The sequence below is a fragment of the Lissotriton vulgaris genome, chromosome 2_1, assembly GCF_964263255.1.
Source record: "Lissotriton vulgaris chromosome 2_1, aLisVul1.2, whole genome shotgun sequence".
Lineage (NCBI taxonomy): Eukaryota > Metazoa > Chordata > Amphibia > Caudata > Salamandridae > Lissotriton > Lissotriton vulgaris.
The window spans coordinates 109,702,799-109,720,736 of NC_141687.1; the positions used below are offsets into that span (position 1 = coordinate 109,702,799).

A 17,938-nucleotide genomic window follows, 5' to 3' on the forward strand; every position below is an offset into this window, starting at 1 on the left:
TGTAGGACACATTTGCTGATATAAGTACTAAACGTATGTGATGTCCTATGATAATCAGTTTACAGTTGATTATATTAAAAAAAAATAATTGCCACCGGTATTTAAGTTTGTAGAAGACTCCATTGCATAGTAACCCATATTTAAGTATATTCGACATTTATTACTGTAAGTAAGGTTTTAAATTGTACAGTTATGGAGTCATTAAAGAAATTCTTTAATTATTCATTGTATGCATTTGTGGACTACTTTAAACAGTTTCTGTATTTAGTCAAGGACTTAAATTCACAGTTAGATCAGATGGACACCTGCCACAATTTTACTTCATTCCTTCATTCTTTACAAACTTAGCATATCTGTCCCAGGGCCACTACATGGAGTTGATGAGAGCCAAAACTTACCTACATTAATTACATGTTAACTTGTTAGTAATTGTCCTTGTGAATCCATCTTCTTCTAAAGACATACCCTATTGACTCATAATAACTTGTATTTATTTTTATTCCTGCAATTCACCTTTCGAAATTTAAAATGAAACTAGTGGTAACAACGATATTGTTTTGAATGTTAGTTCAGTTGTAAAAAAACAGAGCATTCTGAAGTCAGCTGAATGAAGATCACAGCGCTGCTCCCTCCACAAACCATTAATTTCCATGCCAATCCCAGAAACAAGAAAACCATTAGCAACATTCTGGTGTCTCTTCCATAATTACAAAAATAATACAATTGTTATTTAAATATGGGAAACATGCCACACAATAACACTACCACGCTTTGGTCGAGCAAAAAGATCTTGTGTTTCCAATACAACTATAGTGTAGCAACACATGTATTGTGAACACTTTCAAGTGAATTCCATATTAAATAGTGCTCAAACACTGGACTATTTCGCTTTGCTGAAAATCCTGCACATTTGTGAGCTACCTTTATGGATTTTTCAGATTACCAAACAACAAAATAGACAGAATCACATTAGTAAAAATGTATACATATTTGCTACAAATTGCTGTACTAAAATTCACCACAAGTGGTTACGAAATTTGTAAATATGTTAATATATAAATATGCGCACATACATCTGCATACAATTATAGCTTTCATGAAGGCATCATTGTTTCTCTCAATATCTCAAATAACAGTCAACCATATATAATAAAGTTCACTGTCTTATGTTTAAAGTCCTGTTGATGGGGCAGAAGGATAACTTCAGTCACAAGCCAACATATCTCCCAGTTTGCCTTATCCATCTGTATGTCTAACCTTAAATCTGCTTCCACGTCTATGGGGAGCCACTAGGACATCTGTTTCCAGCTTTATCGATCACTTTTGTACAAATAATTCAGGCTGTGCTTTCTGAAGTCTAAATTAGTAGAAAGAAATGTGCATACCCTTCTTCAAGCAGTTGTACTTGCTGCAACTGATCTGAATTTTGGTGATCTTTTCTGCTCTTTTGGCTGTAGTAAAATGCCCCTTTTCACTTTCTCTTCCCTGCCTACTCCTCTTTTGTCCTATACAAATATTATTAGAAATACTGTAGAAATTAAGAAATCTGCTCTTTTTAGGAAATTTTTCAGTCATTTGACTTTTTTTCAGAACATCCAGAGTTGCAGCAGGTGCTGTAGTTTTGTGTGAATGGTTCAACTACTGTGTATTGTGTTGAGATCCCTATGCATGGTATGTTCATTACTGATGAACGTTTTACACAAAATGATTCGTACATATTAAGCCTTTTTCACTTCTATCTTTGAGTCTATGATACACTTTGAAAAGACCATATGCTCATAAATTTCATTTTTGTAATATAATTTCATTAAGAGATCCCAATAGAAACTTTAATGCAGCCTACAAAGTCTTAAAGTAAAGGCAGGATAGCTACTTCCCTCAAACCTTAGACATGAGGCTTTTCCCTTTGATTGTCTTTCATGACTGAGAATCTTCTCTGCAGGCTCCTTCTTCAAATTGGCTTGTTGATGTACATGGTAAATATGTTATATACTATGGTTATTAAATAAATTGAATTACTGTCACAAAGTATTTAGAATCTCAGTGAAACTACCCTTTTAGGAAGTTGAATTTAATGAAACCCTCCAGACATCTGACAGTGAAAGTAACATGTCACTCTAGCTATGAGTTTTCATATTACCCTGCTCATGCCGTGACGAAGCAAGCCTTCTCTTATGTTAGGTGTTTGCTCATCTGTAATACAAAGTGGTGTGAATGTTATTTATTTTAGTTTTTTACTAATCCAGGAGCTAGAATAATTTATCTGGAATGGAGAAACACACATCTTTTTTTGACCTGTCATGGATGGAAGTTTACAAACCAAGTGCTTCTTCGCTTTGACACAATATAGCATATAAGCTGGCCAAATAATGCCTTACTACTAGAGTTGTGCATTGTGATGTTCTGCTTCCAATTGCTGCAATATGATTTGATCAATTCGATGTGAAAAGTAGCCTGGAGATGCATGGGTTAGAAAACCAAATTCGGACCTAGAATAAAGCTTTAATAATTCACCTTTCTCCTGAAAAGTGATATTGAAACTTTTCAATGAGCAATTTTAGCTGACGTCTGTGTTGTGCAAACAGGTTAAGCTGATAGTCTTCTATGCAGATTGCAAATTGACCCCAATTGGAGTTCACCTGCAAATTGGTCATCTTCAAATATTTCACAAAGCATTCTCTACTATGATCCTATTGTTGTTTCATTTGGTCAGGCCCGGGATTGTCCGCTATGACTCCGATAGACTTTGCATGCACATTAGCACGACCCATTCTGGTGGTGTAAGTTACTTCATCTTGCAAGACAACGTTGACTGAGTTTTTGACTGCTCCTTTTAAGATGTAGGCTTGTTCCTTCTATTCCATCATGTCTATGATTACCATTCCTTGAGAGAAGTCATTCTCTGGTATTCTGCCTAATGACATGCACCATCACCAGTGTAATGAGCCCAATCATTAAATGTAATGCAAAAGAAACACAGGTGAAATTTCAAGGAAAGACATTTTTTAAAAAGTGCACATTTTTAACTGCAAAACATATACTTCAGTAAGAAATGGAGGAATTTGGCAAAGCAGCACTTATAAGGATACAATTGTGATGAACTGAGAAGAGTTAGAAAGTAACAAACTCAAGGAAACTATATTGTATGAAATTAAACACACAATCAATTATTTCTACATTGCTAACATTTTCTAATAAGACTTGCTGATGGACAAGTGTTGTTATGATAGATTTGGCAAAGTACTTTCTGGTGCGTGTTTGGAAAATATATTTGATCTGATGCTCAAAAATTGTCCTCTGCTGAGTAATCCAGCAAAAAGTTGTTTCATTTGGTCAGGCCCGGGATTGTCCACTATGACTCTGATAGACTTTGCATGCACATTAGCACGACCCATTCTGGTGGTGTAAGTTACTTCATCTTGCAAGGCAACGTAGACTGAGTTTTTTACTGCTCCTTTTAAGATGTAGGGTTGTTCCTTCTATTCCATCATGTCCATGATTACCATTCCCTGGGAGAAGTCATTCTCTGGTATTCTGCCTAATGACATGCACCATCACCAGTGTAATGAGCCCAATCATTAAATGCTGTGCAAAAGAAACAGGTGAATTTTCATGGAAATAATTTTTTTTCAAAGTGCACATTTGTAACAGCAAAACATATACTTCAGTAAGAAATGGAGGAGTTTGACAAAGCAGCACTTATAAGGATAAACTTGGGATGAACTGAGAAGAGTTAGAAAATAACAAACTCAAGAAAACTATATTGTATGAAATTAAACACACAATTATTTCTACATTGCTAACATTTTCTAATAAGGCTTGCGGATGGACAAGTGTTGTTATGATAGATTTGGCAAAGTACTTTCTGGTGTGTGTTTGGAAAATATATTTGATCTGATGCTCAAAAATTGTCCTCTGCTGAGTAATCGCGCAACACGTTGATTTGGTTAACATTTTAAGTATCTCCTGCAGCTTTACTACATAATGCTTTGACCAGACTTTTCAATACTTAAATCACATGTTTTTTTTCAAGGTACCCTTGCTGTGAGGCTTGTAAATGCTCTCCGATTCTACATTTTCCACTCAGGAGAGTGCATGTAATCGCTAGGATTTATGTGGGAAAACTTGATTTTCTTCCCCATTAAAGGAAAAATAATAGTCCAGGGGGTTTGCAATAAACCAAATCAAATTTCCAGTTCCCTGAAGGAAATGGCAAGAATGAAAGCCAGACTTGCACTTCCTTTATCAAGTAACAGACAGCCACTCTGCTTCAGGATACCAACCTTTAGCGAGTGCATTTATCCAAATCTCCTCTTCTTTAGCTTGGCTGCAACCATGAGGCTTTCTTGTAAGCTGTATGCACAAGCTCAATAAAAAGACATTTACAACCATGTAAAGATTTTTTTTAGTGTCAAGGGACAGGTTCAAATTTGTGACTTCCGCTCCGGGCCCAAGACATGGGCGTCAAATGCCTGTCATGGTCTTTGTCTGATTCTGGCTGACTCTGTGCACGCTCCGGTTTGGGGTTTGAAGATGGCGGGTCAGGCTGCTGAACTGACATAGTCCTACGTAAATGATTCCTTTTCCTTAGGAACTCTGGCTGGGTGTGAAGGCCAAAGCTGCCCTTCCTCAGGATCATCCTAGAGTTGTTCTTTTTGGGGCGCGAGTGGTGGCTGAACTCCAAGGTGGCCAAGTGAGCTGCATATCCTTCACTAAGGAACTGAAACAAAAAAAGAGGTATTTAGAAATGTTATCTCACTGTTGATAATGTGACAAGAACAGATACCATTAATGTCCTCCCATGTCTTTGGTGACTTATTGTAAAAAGATGAGATCAAGTCAGATTTTAAGTCATAATTCTGAAAATGCCAATTTTAGAAAGTAGTGTTTTCTTAGGTTAACCATTTGGTGCCTGAGACCTGGGTCACATGACTGTGGGCAGTTGGTGTCTGTGTATTGCTCCCAGACACTTAAATAAGGAGGGAATGGGTGTTGGCAGGATGGGCCTTGACACCAGCCTTTTGTCACCTTAGACTACTTAAAGCATTGGCAGGTGAAGGAAGGAACTTTCCAAAATCAGATGTGGAGGTATTATGGGGAATCCCCCCACACTTTATAGTCTGCCACCACGTATAAATATTTGACTTCCTCAACCACTCATCAGTTCACACCTGGACCTGAGAAGAAGGACTGCCCTATTGCTGGAAGGACAGCACTGTTGCTGAAAGGACAGTTCAGCTGTCTGAAGAAGGAAGCTTTGACCTACTCCTTGAGCCCAGGACCACCATAGTGACTCTATGGGCTAGCTGGCTCACCTCTATTTAGAGCTACAAGCTGCATCTCCCCAGCTGAGCTGACCAGCCCCAAATGAACCTGCCTATGCCCTGTTGCTGGCCTCTGCTGGAGTAAGTCCTGATATCCAAGAGGTGTCCCCAGAACCTGGACCCTTAGCTGGCACAAGAGTATACTCCTCCTGGCCCAACAGTGGGTTACCTTAAAATAGACACATCTCAATTCAGGACTTCTCATCACAGCATCTCCCAGTTCCAGATCAATGGCCTCACCATTACCGAAGCAACTCAATGCAGTACGATGCAGAGCCTCACATCTCAGCCCAAGTACAACCAGGAGCACTGTCAAGTGATCCTGAACTCACCTACACAAACTTGTGGTCGGAGTGAACTACTGGCTTTTTTCCCAGTCTAATTCGACCAGATAGCTACAGTTGTCACTATGCGCTTTTGTCAATACTTTTAATTTTTTCTTAAATCTTTCAAATTGCATGTCTCCAGCTGTATTGATTGGATTATTGTCATTTTGGTCCCCTTTTATTCAATTGTACACAATTTCTCTAAATTGTGTTTGGTTTCTTCTTGCGTTATCAATTTCTTATTGTTTGTGTATTGCATGAAGGCTGCACACTTAGCCTCTAAGTTAATTCTGACTGCGTTGTGCCAAGCTACCAGAGGGTTAAGCACAAGTTAATTTAGTGACTTTTGTGGTTCACTCTGACATGTTTTATGGTTGGGTTTTACCTCCCTCAACCAATAGCCCAGTTTCTCACACAAAACATGAGCCAAGTAGCCAAATCCATGATTAGCGGTAACTCCGCTCTAGTGATCTCATTAGCTTAATTCCAAAATATGGAGGTCACTTAACGTGTGTACATCCATAAAACTCTAAAAGCCACATATGTCAAAGAAAGTTTGTATTACACTTACTTGGCACTGATTTTGGTACTTTTTTGCTGGTCGTCCCACAATGTAGATCTGCGTTGGTGACAGTCCCAGAACATTGTAGACGGAGATATCCTTCATTGAGCCATAGGCGGCACAGATTTTTATGTGGCACTACATAAAAAACAAAGGTCAACATATTAAAATATCTCTATGGTAAATTTTATTTAATACATACAGGGTGTGAATATTAACCATGTCAGTGCAAAGATAAGGAAAGGGGCAGAGGGACAAAAGAAAAAAGCTTTTTATTAGCCATCTTAAGCCTCCTATGATTTTCTACTTTCTTTGCAATGGAAAGAAATGACTAAAACAATCACTTAAACATTTGAAAAATATCTTCTTAATTCTCATTTCGGGTTGGATTTTCAACCAAATAAATACTTTCAGGTGACAACAGGGCACTGAAGCCCACCCACCAGTAGTTGCTCACATTCCCCTTCTTTGTCAATAAAAGAAATACTTTCTCAGCACTTACAAAGCATGGCAATGGACTGGAGATACGGCTGACATTCCCTGCATAGTGTAAAACAATGAGTTAGTAAACTTTACCTGTATTATTTCTGAATCTTTCTGTCTGGTTTCACATTTTTAACTGAATTACTACCATTTTTGACCTCTAGGAATGGGGAGGGATTGAACTCTTTCCTTCAAACTTGGTAGCCATTGGTAACAAACTAATTATCCAATGTGTGTTTTGTATAAGCCGCACACCTTCTACGGAGACTTCAGACCATACAGAACACCTCATCCGAGCTCATTCTTCGCCTTACCCGACAAACCACTCTCACACCTTACCTCCGGAAACTAAACAGGCTCCCTGTAGAAAAGAGATGCGAATTCAAGCCACTGACGCACTCACATAAGGCTTTACACAACCAAGGACCTGCATTCATTAACCATCGCCTGAACTTCCACTAACCGTCGAAAAGACTGTGTTCCACCTCTCTTTTACTTGCCCATACTCCCCACATCTATCGAAGCAGAAGTGGTGGACGCTCCTTCTCCCACATCGCAGCAAAACATAGAACAACCTCCCCACGCACCACAGGACCATCACTTCACTTCTGGAGTTCTAAATAGCCCTCAAGACCTGGCTGTTTGAATAAGCTTCCGGGGCCTGAAAGCACCAAGATACCCTATTGGGTGATTAGCCGCGCTTTATAAATCCTGACTGCTTGATTAATTGATATAAGTACAGGGTAAAGTGTGCAACACATTCAGAAGTGGCTCAAAAGTCAAATGCCCATTAAAGGCTGCAGCAATACCTAACTGAGCACACTACCTGAAATGAATTGCAACTGTGGGGATTTAAGCCTCAATGTTGCAATGTCAAACCAACTAATTTTTTATATTTACTTAAAGAGTCAGCCCTTAAGTAAGTCAACTGTAAGTGTGTCTTGAAGCAACAGAGTTGAACTACTTCAGACACAGGTTTAAGCATGGTTCAGAGGGCAAAAGTGAGTTAAAAGACATGTTACTAGAGGTTCTGTGGCCACGTGTACATTGGTAAACTTGCCCCATGCCTACAACTTTACTTTCATAACTTTGACTAAGGAAATTCTAACAACCTAATTCTTGTAAAATTGTACAAATGGACAAAAATACAAAGCTTTTAATAAAATAGGCCTTTGGTACAAATTCTGGCAGAATGTGTGTTGGAAATGCTGCTAACTTGCAATTTTTCCTAACTATTATTAAAACCAGCTTTCCCAACGTAGCTAATGGCTTTCAGTAGTGGGTTTAACCTTTGTGCGTGTCTACTGTCAGCTAAGATCAGATCAGAGGCCACTGATTAAAAGGATCAAGCCACAAATAGACAGTTTAACTCTTCTGTATGTTCATACCTGGCAAAGGAAGGAAGAAAGTCCTCTCAGGTCAATCCACACAATGTGGTGTCCAGCCTTTTGTCTCAGTAGCCACATGGGAAAAGGGAACTACTGTAGGGAACCATGTTGAAAGGGGTCACCAGGCACCTCCCTCCATGGAAAGAATGACAGATATAAAAGCAGCAGCTGGTTATTTCTCTCTTATTATGAACGAGCTGAACGGTCTGGACTGACGCCTAAGCCAGGCAGTAGGGAGGAATAATTATATTTAATTCTCAGTGAGCATCTTGTGAAATTGAAAAATAGAACTTGTTATGATTGATTTCATAAGAAAACACAGAAAGTATTGAAAATAAAATACATTGTAGATTCGATGGAAATTTCCCTGTGGCAGGTTTAAGAAACAAAGCCAATCACTAGAAGGTATTAGCAATGCTGATGGAACAGCGAAGAACAACAGGTAAGGACTGTGGAGGACTGGACTTAAACTTAGTTTGGAACCTCTGCTTCCAAGACCTAAGTACAGGGCCAGAAAAAGCATGCTATAACCAGAAGGAGCTAGGGATTCCAGGATACATCCAGAAATGACTATTGATGAACCTCAGATTTTCCCAAGACTTAGAAGAGGAGGCTGTGGAGCCTTCTCTTGGAGAAAACCAGCAAGTCCAGTTTGAACTGAACTATGGCTTTGGTCCTGAACAAAGTGGGTGATAATTCTTTGCCAGCTGAAAGCCACGGTCTGGTTCTCAAAGGAGAGTCCTTGAAAGTGTGGGGCAGCAGGAAGAACCAGAAATAAGTTATTCATTTTTTTGTCAAAGGCAGGTGTTTTGTGACTTCTGGAGGACTTCTGACCAGGCACATAGGGTATCCGATAAAGATGCATCTGAGGAAGACAACATTTCACAATTTAACCCCTTCAATGCTCATGAGCTCAGCTCGTCATGAGGCACAGTTGAGCTGTGCTGATGACGAGCTGAGCTCGTCATGAACAATGGGAATGAAGAATCTGCAGCGAAGGAGGGGAATTGCTGCAGCAGCGATGGTGTTAACCTGTTTGAAACATTTTGCTGCAACGTGTGAGGCTACAGCAGGTTTGGAAGAACCAGTTGTCCTAACTCCAGGAGCTTTTCTCAGCCAAGGTTCCTGTCTATGGTGAAAATTGGCATTCCAGTGACATATTTACATATCCTGCTAAAGTATGCTCTGCTAACAAAGTATTACACACTAAGCAATAGCCTTGTGCTGCTCTGCAAATGAGTTGTACTCTACTAACCTACTAAGTTGTGTAGTTAAAACATTGACAGAAATGTATTAATTAGAACGAGAATGACCCTCCTGGCTTCCCTACACCAGGAGCCAAACAGCAGTAATAGCATCAACTGCATGCTCATAAACTGCAGATCAGCCACTAAACATGCAATGAATCTAGCAGAAATCATCCTAAGCAATGAAATCGATGTCGCATTTATCCTGTCCTATCCTTTACCTACTAGTTCCCCTGGCTCCTCCGTTATCAAGAAAGACAGTGAAAATCGCACTAGGTGCGGCTAAGCTATTTCCACAAGACAAACATCCACATGACAGAAACAGACACCTATTCCTACCCCATATTGGAATTTATCAGCTTGAACTTAAAAACGAAGAACAACAAAACGGTAAAATGCCACCTCTCTATACAATTATCTGTCTACAACAACGCCTTCTTCACACTGCACTTTCTACAGCTAAAATATGTAACCTAAGACATTGGCAATGACAAGGAATGGCTAGTATCGATGATTCAAACAGCCTCTCACAATCACATTATATATCATCTTCAGGATCAAGAGGAATTTTTCCAACAGGTCTTGACTTCCTTTCTTCGAGATCCTTAAGAACTTTCCTCCCCTCCTTGTATCCATATTTTCATACTTTAATATCTTTCTCTGGACAAAGAGTTTACATTTATATCTATTTACATTTATATTTACAATTATATTTCTACCAATATTTGTATTTATTTATGTATTTATATTTCTTTTTTTATGATTCATCTCATTTTATGCATTTTACACTTCTTGGATAAATTTTTATATTTTAAATCTTAATACTTATAATTATTTTTACTGTCACTTATATAATTAATCTTATGTCTTCTTAAACATATTATATAATGTAATGTATTATACTTTTCCATAACCGATTACATGTGGTGGGAGTTTCTTCATTACAAAAGAGAATCTTAACATCTTGAAATACAAAGGGCAGAGTTACCAAAACTCTGCACCAAAGCAAAGTCACACAAAGTGGCACAGGGTTTTGGAAGCGTATTAACTTTCCAACGGAAAAGTACTGTGCACTGGAAAGGTGTCCTTTTCCTGGTGTAATCACGTTTTGTACTGCTTTGCAACAAGGGGTAGTTACATCGGGCTTGTTGAGCACCACAGTGCGAAGCCCATGTTAGACGTCAAGCACATACCTTGGCATCTTGGTGGTGCAAAGGTTGTGCATGGCACTGGGCAGCCTGTTTGTGCTCCAGTGCAGAGGATGAGAGCAGAAGCAAGCACATTTTAGTAAATATGACTCAGCACTGCTTTCTCCCCTATGCACAATGCAGTGCATCAACTTTGGCTGCTGAACTGTGTCACACTGAAAGCTAATAAATCTGCCCCATGATGTTTACCAGGGGTGACACTTTTAAAAATTGGTGGGGCACGCAGCACAGTAAAACTCACCGATATTTAATCCTCTCTGAGATGACGAGCAGGAAAGGAAGGTGGTTTACTTCCTGCATTCGAATCTGAATTCAATTTCGCATTCTAATCCAGTGCTCCTTTTGAGGCTGGGGACCTGTGCTTGCAATCTCTCAGCTTTTTCTGCAGTGCTGTATTTGTGCAGGCTGAAGTGCGCATTTGAGATGTCCGGCAGTAGACAGCTGGCCAGTCTGACATGCCCACTTAGCATCTATGACATCATCCTGCAATCTGCAAGAATCTGCCCTGCCCCCATCCTCTTCTTGCTGTGGCTGGCAGCACATAAAATAATACAATGGAAATTACCATTTTAATATTCAATGTTTACTTGCTGGGCTCGCAGCAGGTGGGGCGATGTTCCTCCGCCTTAACGGAGGAGCCACCACTGCTGTTCATGTGATAAGGATGTAACTGACAGTTGAGGATAAACACCTCAGCATCAGATGCCCAGGTCCTATACGCGACTTGAATGCCATTCGGTCACTTTGAGGTCTCTATCGGTTAAAGGAAGTTTGATACTTTCTAGACTTGTGCCTACCTAGATGATATTAGCACTCATCTGATAGCTCAGATCTTAAGATGAAATCATCGTGTTTGTATCTGAACTAATTCATTCATAATTAGCGTGAGTGGAAAAATGACCCATATTTTCTTATTATCTATAGAGGCTCAGGTCAGAATATCCGCAGCTGAATGGAATGCTACAAGACCAAAGCAGGAGATGCACAGTGGCTTTGGGTGTCCAACTCCGGACCACAAGGTTTTTGTTTAATATTTCAAAAGAGCACTGCTATCTCTATCATGGGATATTAAGAAACTGAAATTGTTACCTCTGGAAGAAATGCCTGATTATAACCCCGCTATTGCCTACACGTATGTGTACGCGTGCCTATTGAGTACTTTGCCTTGGATTAACAGAACTACTACACAATGATAACTAAAGTAAGGTCAAGGTAGATTAGGAGTTAGGGATTTAGTTCAAAACCAAGGTTTTGAATCCATTGCTGAAAAAGTGATGTCCTCATTGCTATGTTTTATTTTAACTGCTCTGATACTGGCTAATATTTATGAGGTTTATGCACTTCCAGCGAGTGCTTAATATGTAAAGCAATGAGTGCCAGGGCCCTCGTCTGGAGGCCACTGCAGATTTCACCACCCACTGCCTTAACCAGTGCCACCAATGACAGCACCAACACAACTACTGGCCATCACACTCCTACAAATGTGACATTTTAGACTATTCCAGGCCCCCAAAGCTATAAAAATGGCTTGGGCGGCAGGTGTTAGTCATTTCTAATGTATATTGAACTAATAAACAACTGTTATTGCGCTGATCTCTAAATTAGACAAACAGCACCGCCATGAGGCGGCCTGTCATCAGCACCGGAAACCAATGTCTCAAATTAGGCACTGCATGCCAGCTGCATGCAGCGTGTAACTCACAAAATATCGGCATCTACTGTATGGTGATAGTCAACCAGCGCACACCTGTTCTCTCTGTGTTGCCAATGAAACAGGGGTGGCTCCTCCGTTACCACCCACAACTGACAGAAATAAAACGATAACAAAATGTTTTTATTATCATTTTATTTTTTGCCCTGTAGGCTGCGAGCCGTCGGAAGGGCGTGGCATTCCATACTGATCCTACAGCTGCAGCTCCAGGAAGGAGGGGGGGAGTGGTGGGCACTGCCAAGTGGGCATGGCGGTTTGGCTGGCTCTCTTGATCCAGTCAAACTGTCATGCGCACTTAGCCTTTCTCCACTGAGCTGTGTTGTACAGCTGGGTGGAGAAACCAACACAGGCTCCCAGTCTATGTCTGCGCGCCAAACAGAGGCACTTAATCCCACAATAGTATTCACAGCATGTGAGGATTGGAAGTTGAGAGCCTGCGCAGTGTGCAGCAGTTCCTGGACCTCCAGACAGCGTGGATTGAGAGGAAGGTGTCGGACAAGTAAGTGCAATTTTATATATGTTTATTCGTTTTTGCTTGTATTCTCCTGCCCCCGCCACGTCACTTCTTAATACGAGCGACCGCTACTGCAATTAAATGAGGACTCTCTGCAAATTCGTTTCTGTTTTCAAGATCCAGGGAATTGTGATAGCCATGCAAGAACTGATGGCCTTCAACCTGTGCTGAGAGAAAGACCTCTGGTGTAGCCACCACTGCAGGGGTTTGCTACCACAACAATGAAGGCAATGTAGGACCCCCCGCATTACAAGAAATGGGGGTTCCTCTGGGTATGCAGAAGATCTGAGACGCATGGAGGTGCTGCAGAGTAGCATCATCTCTGCTATCCACCATTTATTTGCTAATTTAATGTGTGATTTGTAGAGCACTAGCTTGGCATATCTCGGTTACATTTTAGTGCTTGATAGATGTTTGACAAAAGGGGTTTGTTATAGTGCCTCAAGAGGAGGGTTTATTGTATGAGCATAACTAGAAGAACCAAGGTCTGAGACCTTAAGGTGATGCATGATGAAGCCACTGGCTTGATCTGTTTTTGGGGAACTCCCACTCGAACAGGCAGGTCTTTACGCTATCTTTAAGGTCGGAAGACTGAATGGGTTCTTCATTCAAGGTATTCCCGGTATCTCTGCAGTCATAAGATTCTCATAAGAAGAGTCTTTTAATTTAATTTGTATTTGGAATTCAGTTTTGCGTTTCATTAACTGAGGGATCGACCACAGTTTTAATGTTCTACCAACTTCTGAAAGCTCAATTCCTCTTGCTTAATTTATTTGCTTTACTTCACTGGGGGAGAGTGGACCTCTTCCAAGGTGGAGAAGGCACTGTCTAACTTCTTTCAGTTCACAGAGTATTGAGCTTGATTGTGTACCTCTAACTCTAGAAGCTTCTGAAGTACCTTTTCTGGTCCACCAATGTATACTAGATTTCAGCACTGTAGTGAAAACACTGCACCAGCCCCTGTGAGTTTGATGTGGTGTCTGTTTGGCAGCAAAAGAACTTTGTAATATTTATAATGTGGAGCACCCCTTACGCAACTTGTGGTAATGGACAAAGCTGAGTACCATCATACGAAGCACTTGGAGTGCCATTAAGGAATTCCTAGTACAATGTAAGCTTTAAAAATAAAATGCAATTAAAATGTATAGGGAACTCATAGGTTAGATCACTTTTAAAAAAAAAAAATCAGATATATGATTGACTAACAGGAGACATAATTATTCCATGCTACATTATTTTAACAAAAAGGTGGTCGATCAAGAAGAAACATAGACCTACAAAGTTAGTGTTCACAGGTACAACAGGTTTGAAAAGTGAATAATACTTAATAGATAACAATGTGTGTACAATTTAATGGACTAAAAAGAAAAACAATACAACCCTGAATTGAGAGGGCTGCAGATCCTGTACATTACAGAAGCAACACACCTTTCCCTTGCTAGTGGATCTCACCTCGTGCATCAGGTTCCGCAGGAAAATTGTCTTCTGACGGAGAGGGTCATGGACTAGACCATCTGAAAAAAAGATCATCCCTTGCGGGAAATTGTGCTGAGACAGCCAAGAGACCACTCGCTGCTTCTGCATGTCTGGACGACCAGTGATGTAGATAATCAGGTAGCCTAGATCTTGCCAGTGTCTGCAGAGAAAGCATAATGAGGAACAAGTATGAAATGGGGTGCAAGATTAGGGAACAATCTTGAGATTACTCTTCTAAAATCCTATACTCCTCATACAACATAAGAGAACTAAAGCAGCCTGCAGAGGTCTGTGCTATGCCCGCCTGTGTGGCTAGTTTTGTGCTCCCTTTAATGCTCGATATAGATCCAGAGCGTAGAATGTGCCTTCTTAAACCTCAACGTCTCCTAGGAAGAGTATAGTGGAATCATAATTGATGAATGAATGTTATTTCTTCCCTGTCCAGCTTTGGTTGTCTCTTATCTTTAATTACCTCAACTGACTAGGATTATCAATTTGAGAAAACCAAGAAAATGTAACTTTCTGTGGACATTATTATCATCATACCTCTCTTTTAAGTCATTTCTCTTACAGCCCTGCAGCAAAAAGTCAAAAATCTTCACCATTAATAAGTAAGTAAACCTTTATTTGCGTGATTGGTTAACGCCATTGCAATAACGTTTACATTTTGAGATTAAACTAGCAATCAGAATGTGGAAAATTTGCAGAAAATACTTGAAAGCATATGTAGTTAAGGCAGCGAGATGTGATTCAATGGTTGATAAAACCTTTGCCGTCTGTTGACTATGTTAAAACTGAGGGCCTCATTTACGAGGCTTTTGCGCAGGGCAGCACGCAAGGAATCTCGCTGCGCTGCCCTGCTGCAAAATAAAAGGGCAGGAGTGCGCCGTATCTATGAGAAACGGTGTATTCTTGTACTTTTCCCCGGCGCGCAATGGGCTGCCATGTGCCAATGCAGGCACTCATGCGCCATAATGCAAGGGTGTCTGCATTGTAGGGGCACTTGTGTTTGTGCAGGAAGGAGTCCTTTCTCCACAAAAAACAATCACAATAGGTGCTTTCCTCTTTCTATGCATGCTGCAGAATACAGCACGCACGGAAAGAGTAAAAAACAATGACAAATAAGGATGTTTCTCCTCGTTGTGCCTCCCTAACGCTACCCGGGGTGGCCTTAGAATTTGACGCATTCCCAGATATACGATTCCTCGAAATCTGGGAATGCTTCAGATGCCATGGGTATTGCATGGGAACACCCACACTAAACCCCCATGGAACTCCCCTTTCATGCAGTGTTCTGCGTGAAAGAGGCACATATTTACAAGGCCATGAAAAGCCACGCACAGTTGCTTTGCATGGCCTTGTAAATATCCTGCAGCACATTGCGCCAATGGAGCGTCAAAAAGTGACGCTCGGGCGGCGCAAAAGTGCCGCCTGGGCCTCGTAAATGAGGCACTGTATTTCTCTTCTTCATGTGAGGCAAGTATAAAACACAGTGCTTCCTCATAAAAGTCTGGACAGTGGATTAAAGAATTCTGCATGACCATCCATCCCACCAGGGTCGGCTAGGAGCTTCCTTGTTTGTAAGCAGATTCCCGCCCACCCCTCTAGAAGTTTAACAAGAATAACTGTGCAGATTAAGCAATTATCTAAAATTATAAATAAAACCATATTGTCTATGATAGCGTCTAATTATATACTCTAGGAACTTATACTTTTTTAGCTGAAGAGAAAGTCCGATACTGTGTGCATTAGAACCCGCATTAGTTCAGTGGCCAGTCAATGTGACTTCAAATAAAGTTTAAAGCTTCTTTTTTTGTCCACCATGCTAATGGTTATTTATGAAAGGGAGTATGGTGCATGAATGCAAGCCACCTTTGTGTAGCTACCTGTTTTAATGGCTCCTGACCTCCAAGGAAAGAGTGATAGGGTGAGTAAAGAGCCAAAGTGCTGTTGATACTTTGCTACCTGTTGTTAACCTGCATCCTCAGCTTCCTTCAGTTATATGTTTTGCATTTCCAGTGAGACCTTGCTGTTTGGTCTTATGATAGTCCGAAATCTTACTAGTTAGGAGTTCAGCTGCACATCCTCACCAGCAAAACAGGCTTTTACTGCCTGCCTCCATGTTTGTATTCCTATGAGGTTGAAGAGGGGCTTTAACAGCACTCTGCATTCACTTGTCAGTTCCCTACATATACATAGCAGATGGATAATGTCCTCTCTTCTCTCCCCACACAAACATCAGTAAAATGTTGGCGAAGGGCACTACCATGATGGTCGATGGGGCACAGTTGGTGGAATGCTGAGTTGGTCCCATAGGTGTTTTGCCTTAGTGGCTTTGTGCGTCGGTAATGCTGCGGCGCTGCCTTGGTGTAACTTTGTAGGGTACCCTACACATGTGCGTACCCTACACATGAATATTACTTTGTCCTCTACGAAGGAGACTCTTTTGGCAGTTTTGTTAACTAGATATTTTAATTCCTCATGCGAACCTGAGGACTCCCATAGACCTTGAAGTCCTAATTGGTCTATTGAGTCTTGCAGGTAGGCCTTTGCTTCACTTTTCTCTTTAGCCAATAAATGCAAACAGAACAGATGATGGACGGAATGCTGAATTAATCAAACATTCACCCCCTGTCACAGATCTGAATTAATTCCATCGTTTTTTGCAGGCCACACTGTTCCAGTTTAGAGACCCAACCATATGAAAATCAGGATTGCCCGTTTCTCATGGGAACAGTCCAGCCTGAACTGCCACGCCAGGTATTCTCTGGACCAGAAACAAGCATCCTGGGACCTGTTTCGGGGTAACACTGCTCATCAGCCAGACTAGCCTGAATCCGGTGGCATACTGAGCACAGGACCAACGTCTGGGCATACCCTTTCCACTTAGGGTGACAAATGCAAAAAGAACAGATGAAGGACGGAATGCTGAATTAATCAAAAATTCGCACCCAGTCACACATCTGAGTTAAAGCCATCGTTTTTTGCACGCCACATCGTTCCAGTTTAGACCCAGCCATATGCAAATCAGTTGTGACCCTGTTCCCCATGGGAGCAGTCCAGCCCCAACTACCAGGCCAGATCTTCCCTGGATCAGAAACAAGCAACCTTGGACCAGTTTCGGGTTAACACCCCTCATCAGCCTGGCAAGCTTGAATCTGATGGCGTAGCGAGCACGAGACCCACGTCTGGGCATACCCTTCCCACTAAGGGTGACAATTGCAAAAAGAACAGATGATGGATGAAACGCTGAATTAATCAAACATTCACCCCCATTCACAGATCTGAGTTAAGTCCATTGTTTTTTTGCACGCCACGCCCTTCCAGTTTAGACCATGCCATTTGAAAATCATTCTTGACCATGTTCCCCATGGGAACAGTCCAGCCAGCGAAATGCTGAATTAATCAAACAATCACCCCCAGTTACAGATTTTAGTTAAGTCCATAATTTTTTTGTATGCCACGCTGTTCCGGTTTTGACCAAGCCATATGCAAATCAGTCTTGACCCTGTTCCCCATGGGAACAGACCAGCCCGTACTGCCAGGCCGGGACTTCCGTGGATGAGAAATAAGCATTCTGGAACTGGTTTCAGGGTAACACCCCTCATCAGCCAGGCTAGCTTGAATCTGGTGGTGTAGCAATCACAGGTCCCATATCTGGGTATACCCTTCCCATTTAGGGTGACAATTGCAAAAAGA

General features: G+C 41.1%; 1 protein-coding gene across 1 annotated transcript in view; it reads right to left on the bottom strand.

Annotated features, from left to right (window-relative positions):
- Positions 1-4,276: 4,276 nt before the first annotated feature.
- The window catches only part of PITPNM3 (PITPNM family member 3), a 1,845,859-nt gene continuing 1,832,197 nt past the window's right edge, over positions 4,277-17,938 (bottom strand). Inside the window, exons 17-19 of the mRNA XM_086954539.1 lie at positions 14,216-14,399; positions 6,222-6,350; positions 4,277-4,720 (exon numbers count right to left, since the gene is read on the bottom strand). Coding sequence (XP_086810665.1) covers positions 4,412-4,720; positions 6,222-6,350; positions 14,216-14,399 — 622 coding nt within the window. The 3' untranslated portion in view covers positions 4,277-4,411. The remainder of the gene's footprint in view (positions 4,721-6,221; positions 6,351-14,215; positions 14,400-17,938) is intronic.